A 13,731-nucleotide genomic window follows, 5' to 3' on the forward strand; every position below is an offset into this window, starting at 1 on the left:
TAAATGTTCTCTTAAAAATAGAGGTTTTTTAATTGAGGAAAATATTGTTCTAGAAAGCGTTCTTTACTGCAAATTTTGTTAAATTGTGATCAATTGTGAATTCGCATCTTTTGATTCTTATAATTTTTAATAGCCGCACAGCGATAGCTGGGGCTATTATTGGCCTTCTCTTGGTTTTTTACGACTCGAAGAGGAGTATTGGTTTTCTGAAGGTTTTTTTTTTACCGGAAGTACTATTCGTTCAGACGCTGTTTTGACCTAAAAGCGAAAGTGAGTAAAATTGCCGTGTGAACTAATTTTTTCTGAGCGAGAGAAGTTTTTTGATCATGCGCTGCGTTTGGTGAATGACTTTTCGACTTTGAAAAGCAGTTTTTGACTGAATGGCACATATAGATAGCCATTTTTTCGTCTAAGTGGCCCAGTTTTTATTGCTTGTAATTTGGGTTTTTTGTAGAAATGATTTTTATTCGATGCTATATTGAAATGTAAACCTTGGAAATTGATACCACAGTGTTTTGCAGAGCCTGAAAATGCGTTTCAATTTCAAAATTAGCACATTTTTCTTGATTTTTTAGTTAATTTTTGGCTTTTTTTCTATTAATTTCTTCATTTTTGAATCTTTCAGCCGTCTTTTTGTCAAAAATCAGTTAATATGGCAACTCCCCTTTGATAATTCATATACTCACCGCCTCTTTCCACCTCGGTGTAATTTTGTTTTATAAAATTGTACATATGCTAATCCGATTTTGGTAATTTTTTTTTCCAATTTTTGTCAGTTTTTGTTTGTCTTTTGGTTTTAATTACTATAAATAGTTTTTTTGTGCAACACAAGGAACTTTAATTTCGTTTCAATAAAAATTCATTCATTTTCTGGCGTTAAGGTCTTGGAAATCAGTTAAAATTTTTTTCATAAATGCAGCCTTAAAAATTTTTTGGCCATTTTTCTGCAAAATGTTCCAATGTTTCGTTTGTTTGAATTCTGCTTTCCATTTTTCTGTTGTTCCGCTCAGGAGGATGGATATTTTTCTCGGATGAACCGTTGTCTTTTCGATGTCTCGAATGCTGAACAATGAAATGTATTCATTTTTCTTGAATTACTTTGATTTTTAACTTTCAAAAATCAAGAATGTCTTTTTGTTACTGTGTTCCTTACATTGTGTCCATATTCTTCACATTCTAGTTTGAATCATTCTAGCTTTGTACTGGCACCTACATTATTTTCTTTACATTGATTTTTTCAGTTGTTAGAAAGTTGAATGATTTCAGTTTTTTTTTAGATTTTTGTCATTTCTTTGGTTTGCAGTTGGTTTCATTCAAAATAAGGAAGTACTGAGAGTTTGCTAGACAGCTAGAAAGCCGTTTTCCAAAATTTGCACTCATTGGTATTTATTGCAGTTTTCTTCCGCCCTTGGTATTGTTTTGAAACGACTTTTTGCCTTTGAATATCATTCTGTTGCTTATGTCTTTTCTATGATTATTTTAATTTTTGAGTGACAAAGTATGAAATCATGTTGTCGAACATATATACAACAAGGAAAAAGTATGTGTTGTTTTTGTCTAAATTGCAGTGATTAGAAATCTTATTTTTGTGGTTTTCTGATTCTTAAATTTTGAGCATTCTTGTTTGAAAAATTTAACTTATTTTCTAAGAGCATTGTCTGCCGTTTGCTTTCGCGATCTTTTCTGAGATTAGATTCAAATGGTTTATTTGAGGGCAATTGATAACCCTGTCAGTTTTTTCAGCTTCTCAGTAATTTGACCTTCCTAATTATTTCGGACTTTCTTAACGTTGCCAAAGGTTTTCTATAAAAATATTTGCGGCATTTTGTTTTTCTTGGTGACAGTGGTTAAAATTTCACCAATTTTCAGATCAGACCTTGGGAGGTAATGAGTTGATAATTTTATACAAAAGGTAGTGGCTTCAGCTGCAATTACATTTTTTGTGAAGTTTAGACGCTTCGAGTCGCTTCCGGAATTCTTCCGGCTATGTTTTTTTTATTTCGTCGTCATGATTTTTGTTACGACCATATGACATCACAGCCACTTTTTGTTCATTCGTTCATGCAATTTCAACTGAATTGCATGTGTGACGTCATTTTTCGCTCTTAGTGGAGCGAGTTTTTTTTGTTCATGCTCATGATTAAATTTTTGGTCACACTTGACTTAGCTCACTCTCAAAAATGACTTCCTCAATTTGAAATTGACTTTTATTTACTTTAATTCAAAGAGATAAGGTCAAATGGGTGTGTGTCACTCTAAATGAAGGTTATTTGAGATCAGCTAATAGAGGCAGCAATAACTTATACAGATTTTTAATCAAAATATAACAGATCAGCCTTCAATGAAAAGACGAATTTTTTTGGTCTGTCTTTTTTTTTACTGTTTTTTTAGACTGCCGATGCCGATCTACGAGTCTATTGCGGCTATTTTCTGGCAATCTGCCAGCTATGTTTATCATTGTGTTGCCATTTAACAGAAGATATCAGATGTTATTCGGCAGAAACGTGTCCGTAATTAGTTAGTCTTGTTCTAATTTTGAATGGTTTTTATTCTCTAAAGCTTCAAAAGAACTTTTCTAAATCATTTTTCGAAGCAGATATATTTGTGTAATACGAACTTTGTACGTACTCAGAATAAATGCTTTACTTTATGAGTGATTAGTTCTACGCACTTTTATTACTACTTGCTCTGTTCTTAAATTTGTGCTAGCTCTTTCCAATTCTTCTCAATTCTACTTTCTGTTGAACGTATGAAAATGCTACTAGAGGTCACTGAAGTTCAAGTGACTGAATTGTTTTGCTGGTAATTGATAGATCTGTCTTTCAACAACGGAAAAATTCCAGTTTATTACTAACTTACTACTAACAAGGTATTAGAATTTCGGTGTTTCGGTAAATCCTATCTTTGCTATTTTGTAAACATTTGTGGCAGTTGAAAATAGTAATTGTTATAACAATTGACGCTGTAACACCTATGCTTCGCCGTAGTTGAAGAATTTTGTCATTCCTATAATTCAAATGTTGGACTTTTCCGTTTGTTCCCCCATCCAAGTACGTTATGCACTCCTTTCCAGTTACCGAGTACGTGTCGATACACAGTGAATAATTATTAATAGCCGCGTCAACAATCTCCCTGGAGAGCTCCCGAATCTAGTATATGTTGACAGAGCTTTAAGCATGTTCACGATATCGATGTTGACATAGGTATTCAATGTAGCTATTGCTTTTTTTTTCAAGTTACATCTAAGCTCACATGAGGTGTAAATATGTCAAGAAATGAAAGGCCGCCTTTTGCAAGAAACAAAATAACTTGAAAACATCTCCAAAATTTGATTGGACTTTCCGAGAGGTTTTCAATGCTGCCTTTTCTTGTGTGTCTCTGCAATCATTCGGTCAAAGTTGACTAAGCAAAAAAGTCGCCAATCTCGAAATAAATTTTTTTAAGGTCGAAGCAATGAATTTCTTGGTTAGATATCAATTTTAAGTTACAATGTTGAATTTTGTTTAATTAGACAAATACTTTAGGTGCAAATTAATTTCAAATATCTTTGCGACTGCAGAAATTTAGTGCTGCAACACGTATTATACTAATTATTATAAAATTGTTCTGAGCTTTATAATTGCTCTTGAACGCAGTTCATAGCAATTATTGTAAACGTGTGTCTTTTTTAATGCAAATCTTTCGCTTGACAATTTTGCGCTTTTCTTCTAGAACATTCGTTGACTTCTCAAGTGACTTTTTCACGCTTTCGTTCATCATTTTGGAGTGATCTGTAGTGCTCGGTCGATTTGTCGGTTTATGTTTATATGTACTAATTAAAATCATTATTCGGATTATTGCAACTTTTCGAACCATCTGACAACGATATTCAGAGGATATTGTAGCTGTATGAACTGGTTCAATCAGTGACTCAAAGGAATGCTTTAGTTTATTGTCGAGCATTTCAATATTGTACCAAGAATTTGATCAGAAAGGTGAGGCATTTCAGTTCAAAATAGCCGAGATTGATTGAAATTTGTAGTTCATGGTAAACAACTCAGGTGATCGAATGACTACATTAACAAACAATGTTGATTATCAGCAAATTTGCCACTTAGTCTTTACTGTACATATGTTCAGCACTGCGTTCTTGAAATTTGGACCAAATAGTTTGAAGTAATGATTGGTCCGGCCAAATTCCAAATTGATACCTAGAATTTTTGGTATTAGCTAAATGCTTCTTATCATATGGCACGCGTATAAGCGTAAACGACTCAGTAAAGATATGCCTTACTCTCACCATTACCGATCCTCGTATTCTAAGAAGAGTCACAAATTTGATAGCTCCAGTTCAGATGTGAATGTAAAGAAGACAGGCAAGGACGATCCCGATAATTGTGAACTTGTCAGGAGAAATTCGCGACAGCGGTCTGTCAGATATGGGTCCAGGGCAAAGCGGTGGGTATTTGTAATATTTTTGAGATGTGATTGCAAGAGGGTAAAAGTCAAAAATTTATGTTTTCGTACTACATAAATTCATTCAAAGCGGTTAATAGCTGAGTTGCTTACGCCAAGGCTAATATCAAGCTTTTTTAAATAAAGTATTAGTATGTCGGTTTCTTCCATTGTTCCTGCAAAGTTTTACAAAGTATTTGAGTCCTTTTGAATTTTTTTCTCAACGACGTGATTTATTTTGGTCAGTCTTTTTATGCGAGATTTGCGTGACTGGAGTAGTTTCCGTTTTTAATTTTTAAAGGATACTGAGCTCAACTTCATTTTGATTGGCAGAATTTTTTCAGTGAAGATTGCCTTAAAAATGAAGTTCCCCAGAGTGTAGTGTTTATATGCAGTTCAATTGAGCTGATCGGAGAAAATGTACTATCTGTCGCTTCGTTTTATTTTATTTTGTAGCGTTTGAATGTTTCAAAACCGCTTTATAATCAAATAGCTTTTTCAACTTTTGGTACAATATTTAATTTTTCTGTGAAGTAACTATCATGACAGAATATCAATGGTGTCGTTCTGTAGTGATGAGTTGACGAACCCTCTTAACATAACAAACCCATCCTCTACCCGACCTGTCTTCATCGAAGATGAGGATGATGAAGAGAATGACCACCCGGAACCCGCGATTGCCTCCTCGGACATTGAGGAGGTGCAGTGCCATTGTAGTGTACATGACAAGAAGAGCGACTATACCATGTACCTAGACAATGTCTACTACATCAGTGTGGACAGTGCTTTCAACATGCTTTTCATGAAGAGCGACTTCTATCATCAGGTAATGTTGTGAACAGGAAGCGATCGATTTTAATGTGTTACCATAAGTTAGAAAGAAAGAAAAAATCAATTTCGTTATTGTGATACAAATCAACAATAAGCGAGGACAGATAACGAGATCGTTCGAATCTGCTATTTCAATCTGCCACTAATTACAAATTAACAATAATCACTTAGCATATATAATGGACCTAGCATCATTTCTGAATTCAGTGCCTCTCGAACTAACAAACAATTAGAGTAGTATTAATGATATGTACTTCTAAAGAAATTAATGCGAAGCCCAGCGAGGAAAGAAACTTGTTGCTATAAAAGATTGACTAGTCATCCAGAGATTGACTGCTCATCATTTTGCAGTCGAGGTAGTTTTTGATTTTCAAATAATTAAGATGGTTGATTTTTATTCGAATATTAATCTTGTTAGTTCATAATTATTGACTAAATAGGAGTTTTATTTGGTGGCAAAAATTGGATATTTTCTTTCCAGAAGACAAATCCAAGTCTGATGAAATAACTCTTAATTTTAATCAGTCTGTTATAAAGTTTAGCACCTCGATACCAAATGGAATTTTTATCTTTGGTTTACAAAGGGGCTCTTCTAACAATTTCAGATCGTAACTTCTGAGGATTACCCTTACACAGGATTGTTTAAAAGTGAAAAGATAATTGCAAAAATCTTAAGTTTGTTGACTGTTTATAGCTTTCAGAACAAATTTGAGAAGAGGTATAAGTTATAAGAGGCATGTCAATTAGTGTTGCGAGTTGGAGAGAAGATTTGCTCTGGTTTGTTAGTAGCTATTATAGCTCCAAAGCTTTGGGTTTCCAGTAATACATTTTAATCGACTGCTGAAGGGACGTTATGGCTGCAGTGTTCTTAAGATCCTTTTAACCTGAATGTTGTAGATTATTAATAGCCGCGTCCTCAGTTCTAGGCGGCTATTACAGTGCTCCTAAATTTTTTACAATTCAAAGAATTTGAATTGTATTGGGGCGCTGTCTTTTTTTAAGATCTGTTCACACATTTTCATGATATTTGAAGTCAAATTGGAGTAGTGATTTTGGTCACGCCAAAGCATGAAGTGGAGCGAAAAAGCGGGTGGTTTTGCGGCGTGAAATTTTTCGCTCTAATTTTAAAGTAGAGTGAGAAAAATGTATTTGAACAAAAATTTGCTTTCTCGCTAGTGCTTTTTTGTTCACATGCGGCAATTTCACTTTGATTTTTAGTTTTTTCGATTTTTTGGATTGGTTTTTTTTCTAAATGGTTTTCCTTTCCCAATCCTTTTATAGTCCGTTCTTGGTCTAGTTTTCTGTTTAGTCAATGAAAATTCTTTGAATTGTACGCCAGGACTAGTGCTGCTATGTTTTTTTACTTCGTCTAACAGATTTTTGTTTCGTCTTACCGTGACTTCTTGGAATTGACTTTTTCAATGACTTAACTCACTCAAAAAAATGACTTCTGAGCTCACTTATGAAATTAAAGGTCAATAGTGTGCATCTAAGTAGTGCCAAACATATGCCCTAATTCTTGAATATTAGTCTTGAGTTTTTGATTTCGAATATTAATTTTGTGATCTTTTTCGTTTGTGCCCCCCCAAATATTGCACGTGCATCTGGGGGTGCAAATAATATGCGCCCACTAAGCTGAGGGGGCACAAACGGAAAAGATCCTAATTTTGGAAAGCCCTATTAGGGTTTTCTCCTTATAGAGCTTATGTGTCTCATAAAAATGACAGTCCGAAGCTAACCCAAAAAGTCTAGTGGTATATTAAAGGACTGGTGGTCAACCTGTCTATCTTATTTCTTTAGTTGTTTCAATTCATGAAAGGCCACAAGCGTTTATCGCGGCTATTTGCCGGCAATATGCAGGCTATGTTTTATTTCATAGTGTCTCGTAAATTGAAAACAAGACCAGAAGGTGATCGATTTAAGCTACCATGTGAAAATGATCATGTCAATGAAATTCTTTTTGGGATCAATGGTTATTTGGTTCCAGCTTGATAACGCATCTAAAGTGGATGGAATGAATAATTTACAGTATGTGCTTCATGAAATAAGAAAACAAGGAGGCTCTCTAGTGTACTATGGCACAATGTTCCGTCTTCGCTTATCCACATTCTTGGCTTAATTGTCTACCAATTAAAATGGAGATAGGCTACCTTCAAAAAAGTTAAGTTTTATTAATTGTCATGAAGCGATAGCGGCTATTATTGGAGACATTGTGCTTTTTACAATTGAAAGAATTTGAATTGTATTGGTGCGCTGTCTTTTAAGATCTCTTCACGCTTTTTTCGGCTTTTTCACGTCAGTGAGAAGTCAAATTAGAGTGGTGATTTTGGTCACACTGAAATAGTAAAGGGAGTGAAAAATTGACTAGGTTTGAGGCGTGACGGAATTCAAAATACCTTGCTTAAATTCATTAAGGGTAGCTAAAAGTTTTTATGACTTCATTATTTGTCATAAAATATTAGTGAATTTTAGATTTTGCCACCTTTTTTAAAATTATCTCTTGTCTTATCACTTAGTATCATCAATGACAGGTCTGATTAGTTGCTAATGAGGCATAAAAGAAATTAATTAACAGCTCGAGTTAACAGCTAGTGGTTTTCACGACTTTGACACTACTTTTTTCAAAAATTTTGAGTGAATTTTTGAGTTCTGCAAGTATTTATCGTACTTTTTGATGTCATATCATTTAATCTCATTAGGGACAGGTCTGTGATGCTGCTAATAGGGATTACGTTTATGGAATTAATCATTTTTGTTCAAAGCTAGTGATTTGTATGAGTTTGACACTAATTGTTATCAATAATATCGAAGTTTTTGAGTTTTGCGCGTTTGTCTTTTCAACGTTGTCGTCTTAACTTAGTGTCATTATCGGCCGGTCTCATTGGTTGCTAAAAAGGTTTCAATGAAAGCAAGTCATTTGATTTCACAGCTATTGCTTTTGTGACTTATACGCTTGTTCGGTTTTGAAAAAAGCCTAGTGATTTTTTTAAATTTTGCTAGTAGTTGTACTTATTGCTCTCTTATCACTGAATCTCATTGAATACAGGTCTCAACGGTGGTCATTGAGTAATCAATTAATGGATATAATTGTATCCTTCAGGAGATGTTGCGTTTTGTGACTTTTATACTAAGTGTTCTTGAAATATATTCAACGAGTTTTATTGCTATTTTTGGTTATTTTTTTGAATTTATGATTTAATATTTTTAGTGAGAGGACCCGTCAACATTTAATGACCGGTTGCTAATGAGAAGTATAGGATTATAGTTGGCAGTTTAACTTCATAGCAGTTGTTTTTTTATTTTGATCCTGTCTTTTCAAAAAAAAGTTGCATTTTTAGTCTTGCTTAGTTTTGTTGCTCTGGTGTTATTTTATTGGTTAGTCTCATTACTAACGGCTCTCATTTGCCTTTTAAAGCGGAGTAAATGATTGTCAGGTCACAAATTAATACATTTTTTTTGAATTGTATTTCATGGCATGTCCTATGTTTTTTAATTCGTCGTCTCCATCGATGATTCTTGCGACCCGACTTCTTGGAATAGACTTTCAATATGTGATTTCGACTGCTTTGCAGGTAAAATTTGTGTGCGTGAGGTCATTTTTTCTAATTTTTGGTCAGTTGCGTGACTTACCTCACTAAAAAAATGACTTCTGAACTCGCTTAATGAACTTCAAATTTTATGAACATTTACTAGTTTAAGGTCAATAGTGTGCATCTAAGTAGTGCCAAACGTATATACCCTAATTCTTGAGTATTAGAGTCTTGGCCTTTTGATTTTGAATATTATTTTTGAAAAAGCTCTATTAGGTCTTTTTCTTTATAGAGCGTATGTGTCTTCTTAAAATGACAGTCCGAATCTAACCCAAAAAGTCTAGTGCTCTATTAAAAAGCTGGTGGTCGATCTGTCAATCTTATTTCTTTAGTTGTTTCAATTCACGGAAGGCAACAAGCTTATATCGCGGCTATTTTCCAGCACTCTGACGGCTATGTTAAGACTTTATCAGAAGGCTGACTGAACAGAAATGTCTTTTATTGAGACTGAGACACAAGTCAACTAAAAAACAGTTATTCGCAAATCACCAAAAATTCACTTTTAATTTCTAGAGAAATCAAAGTCGGAAAAGCAAAAAAGTTCTTATGTGCACATACGTTTCAGAAAGAAGCAGCTTGGATTTCTTGTTAATGAGAACAATTTACACATCGTCAAAAGACATTAATTGCAATGTTTAATAGCCGCCCTCATCTTCTCAGAATAAAAAAATGTTTCGCTTTACCTCATTTTGCCGCCTTTTCAACATTTTGCGTGAAATCTTTTTGACTTCTCTAGGCTAGTTTCTCTCTTCTCTCATTCTGCTAAAAGTGATTTTGAACATCAGTTGCTCAGCAAAGCAATTCAAAATGAACAGAGTCAGTATAAAAAATTGAAGTCAGAAGTAGAAACGGGATAAACCCATAAAGCCCAATTTTAGATGCCCGCTAATTGAACGTCGTTCCTATAAGTCTTAGTTACCATCTCTAATGCTTATTGGTATTGATAGTAGCCCCTGTAGCCTCTCTCTAAAACAGAAGTAAGTTCAACCACGAAATGCCATCAAAATAAATCGGACTTAAAAAAATGTTTTTGCACAAAAATCTTTTTTTTTTCAATATCTTCTGTTATTTCAATCCCAATCATGCTTATTGGAATCAACGGCGGCTATTTTCCGGCAATTTGCCGGGTATGTTTATTAATGTTTTAAAATTTAAAACCCATTATCTAACAGAAGTTTAAAGCTCATGAATACATTAAAAGGTTTCATTTATACAAGATAAGAGTTCCAGTCGGGTTTCCAAAAATTGGCTTAGTTGAGAAAGCCAAATATAGTCAAAATTCAAGAATATTTTAAAAATTTTGCGAAAGTAATTAATTAATTAGCGTCTATTGCGTATCTACCGTTTGCTATCAACCGATAAAAAATTTTAACGGATCATAATAAAGTTGTCATTTTTAGGTGCTAAAACGGAGAGACGCTACAGACTTCAAGTGTGGAAGTTGGCAGAATGTACCCTCAGAGGGGAGTGCTTCTGGGGGAGGCGGAGGGGAGTTAAATGGGAGAGGAGGCAAGAAGAAGCAGCAGAGGGAACTGACTTATGTGATGCCCACCAACTCCAATGTACCCATAGCACCCAAAACTGTCGCTTGCACTGAAATGCAGTACGTCGATCCTGCTGAGTTTATCGAGAAAAAGGTACAGTTTTTTTTACCCGTTACTCGAAGAAGTTTAAACTATTCATCAGGATATTAATCTATTTGTGTTTAATAATCTAATATTATGATTAGCATTTGTCACAAATATGCTTTGATCAAACTTGAATTCACAATATCAGTTGTGTTGCAAAAAGAATTGTAGAAAATATTTTAATCTGGGTTAGTTTGCCCGTCATGGCTTTAAACGTGATCATTCATGATGATGATGGAGGCCTTAGCACTTTTTCTGATCTCAAAAGTGCATCAATAAGAATTAGTAGGCCTGGCAAAAAAGCATCGTTTTTAGCATCTGCTTGAACACTTTGTAATTTGGTTCGTTTCTAAGATAACTCTGCAGGCCATTCCAGAAGAGGCATCCACTGTTTGGAAAAGCAGCTTTTGGAATTTTGTTTTACCAGCAGGCACCCTAAACATTTCACGCCTATTTGGGTTAGCAGAGTCCACATTAAGTCGGAACAGACTTTGCAGATACGCTGGAGCATTTTTGTTTTTCACCTTGTGCATAAGACAGCCGACTTTAAACTGAATTCGCTGTTTAATTGGTAACCAATATAGCTCTTTCATCAGCTGTGTTGTTCTTGTTGAACGATGTTTCCAAAAATAAAGCGTTCTGAGGCATTCTGGACTTTCTGAAGCTTTTTCAGTCTTTTTTCAGGTAGGCAGTAATAATATAATGCATTACAATAGTCAAGTGGCGATAGAATGTAGCATCTGACAAATGACTATAAATCCTGATTATGAATCACTATGAATATTGGAATTCATCACTAACCTAGAGTGAATGAAAACGTTTACGATGGCCTGTGGGAGTGAACAAGCTAATGTGAGCTATTTGGCTGATAACTTGAGATGTGAACCGCTGTTTCAATTTATAACTGCCACTTTGAACGTTATGGCTATGAAAATATCAAAAACGGATGGCTTTATTCTACCTGGAGGAAAGAAACTGAAAAATCCTTATTATAGCTGCGAAGCTGTAAGCTGAGCTGAGCTCTATTGCCGTGCTCTTGGTTTTTACAATTCAAAGAATGTGAATTGTATTGGGGCTTTCTTTTTTTAAGATCTGTTCACACATTTTCATGATTTTTGAAGTCAAATTGAAGTTGTGATTTTGGTCACACCGAAACAGGAAGTGGAGCGAAAAAGCGGGTGGTTTTGAGGTGTGAAAGTTTTTCGCTCTAGTTTTGAAGTAGAGTGAGAAAGCGGTGTTTGAAAAAATGTTCGCTAGTGGTTTTTTTGTTCACATGCGGCAATTTCACTTTGAATCTTAATGTTTTTTCAAATTTTTGGATCGGATTTTTTTTCTAAATGGTTTTCTCAATCCTTTCATAGTTCATTCTAGGCATAGTTTTTTGTTTGAACTAAATTTCCATTTCTCGCTAGTGGTTTTTTGTTCACATGCGTGATTTTGACTTTGATTTTCTGTTTTTTTTATTTTATTGATCTGATTTTTTTTTTGGAAATGGTTTTCCCAATTCACTCAGTCCCTTCTAGGTCTAGTCTTCTGTTTATTCAATGAAAATTCTTTGAATTGTATGTCAGGACTTGTCCTGCTATGTTTTTTATTTCGTCTAACAGATTTCTGTTTCGTCTTACCCTGACTTCTTGGAATTGACTTTTTCAATGACTTCTACTGCTTTGTAGTTAAAATTTGTGTTCGTGACGTCAAAATTTGTGTTCCTGCTATGTTTTTCATTTCGTCTATCGCTTTTTTTCCGTTTTACATTTGTTCACGCAGCAAAGCTGAAAAAAATCAAATTTTCTGAATGACTTCTTCCTCGCTAAGGGCGCGCATGACGCCATTTCTCATTCTCTCTCTAGCAAAGATTTTATGATTATTTGCGTGATCATACGTGACTTACCCCACTCAATAAAATGACTTTTTCACTTGTTTAATTTGAATTTGTTTAAGGTCAAAGGAACTCATATGTGTAATAAAGGTCCCTAATAAAAAGGCTTCTGCGCAATCAATTTTTAACAAGCTTTATTAATTTATCGCTGAATGTTTTTTTCATAGCTTTTTGATCGGCTTCGATATTTTTTTCAACTTGTATCTGTATATGTTTCTATCTCTATTATACGGTACGCAGGTCTATTCTTTCGCAGCTATTACGGCAATCTGCCGGCTATGTTTGGCATGGATCCGAGTTCTTATAGATTAGCAGCAGTTGGGAGAAGTTAGGAGCAGTAATTTTGAGAAGTTCCTTAAGAATTGATAAAACTATATTTAACCTGCCTCTGCTCCATTAGATATTTTTATCTGTTTACATGTCATTTATTTATTTTTTAAAGCTGTACAGTGCTCATGCGACGGTGCGCAATCACAGCAAGTTCAGCGACAGTTTCATCATCCACACCAAGTACTGCCTGACTAGAAACAGCAGACACAGATTCAGATTGCAGCTCTTCTCAAAGACAGAGTTCGTCAAGTGGGTCATGATGAAGGACATCATCAGGGAGCAGGTTGAGATTGGAATGAGGAACCATTGCGAAGTAAGTACTTTGACCCCCCCCCCCCTTTGGTCGACTGGCCAGTTTTGGATCCACCTTTATCCTCAAAATAAATTTTTGTGCTAAGCGTATATGAACAAAGTAATGAGCGTTTTAGCATTGAAAACGCTGTTGTTCATATAGCCTAACGAGTGGAGGGATAAATCCACCGAATATCCACTACATTTTACGTATATCTTAGTGAAGAATTTGAAATATCATCAGTCATAGATGACTATGTTCTACCGAGAGAATAAGCAAATCCGAATCTTCTATGCTAGCAATTAATCCAACGGCACGTCCTTTTGGTTTCCGATTTTAGTTGAACCTTAACGCTTTAATTCCGCCTTAATGAAATTATCGCATCTAGAATGTACTTCTAAATTCACTATTCTCATAAAGTATAGATGTAAACTAAATCGATGCATTATTATAACTTTTACGGCCTACATCCTTTTTAATTTCGAAACTACTAATCTGACTTGATTACAGGAAATGCGCTAAATTTCGGCGGATGTGTTATTGCGTTCAATGCAACTACAATTGACTTTCGGTTAATTTGGTTAGTTTTTGTTAGCCACAATTAGGTTATTGAAGCTATTAAACCTTAGTTTATTCAACAACACAGACCCAAGGGTAAATAATCAATTGCTGTTACTTGTTTCTTTTTTCCCATGCACCACCCCATAAAAAAGTGCCAAATAGTTGCTCAATTATGGTAGTTGCAAA

General features: G+C 34.7%; 1 protein-coding gene across 1 annotated transcript in view; it reads left to right on the forward strand.

The window, feature by feature from the left end:
* LOC142340577 (uncharacterized) overlaps positions 1–13,731 on the forward strand; it is a 31,549-nt gene that overhangs the window by 10,899 nt on the left and 6,919 nt on the right. Inside the window, exons 6-8 of the mRNA XM_075391249.1 lie at positions 5,008–5,260; positions 10,256–10,492; positions 12,805–13,005. Of these exons, the coding sequence (XP_075247364.1) occupies positions 5,008–5,260; positions 10,256–10,492; positions 12,805–13,005 (691 nt within the window). The remainder of the gene's footprint in view (positions 1–5,007; positions 5,261–10,255; positions 10,493–12,804; positions 13,006–13,731) is intronic.

This window comes from Convolutriloba macropyga, chromosome 6, assembly GCF_964194025.1.
Source record: "Convolutriloba macropyga chromosome 6, txConMacr16.3, whole genome shotgun sequence".
Classification (NCBI taxonomy): Eukaryota; Metazoa; Xenacoelomorpha; order Acoela; family Convolutidae; genus Convolutriloba; species Convolutriloba macropyga.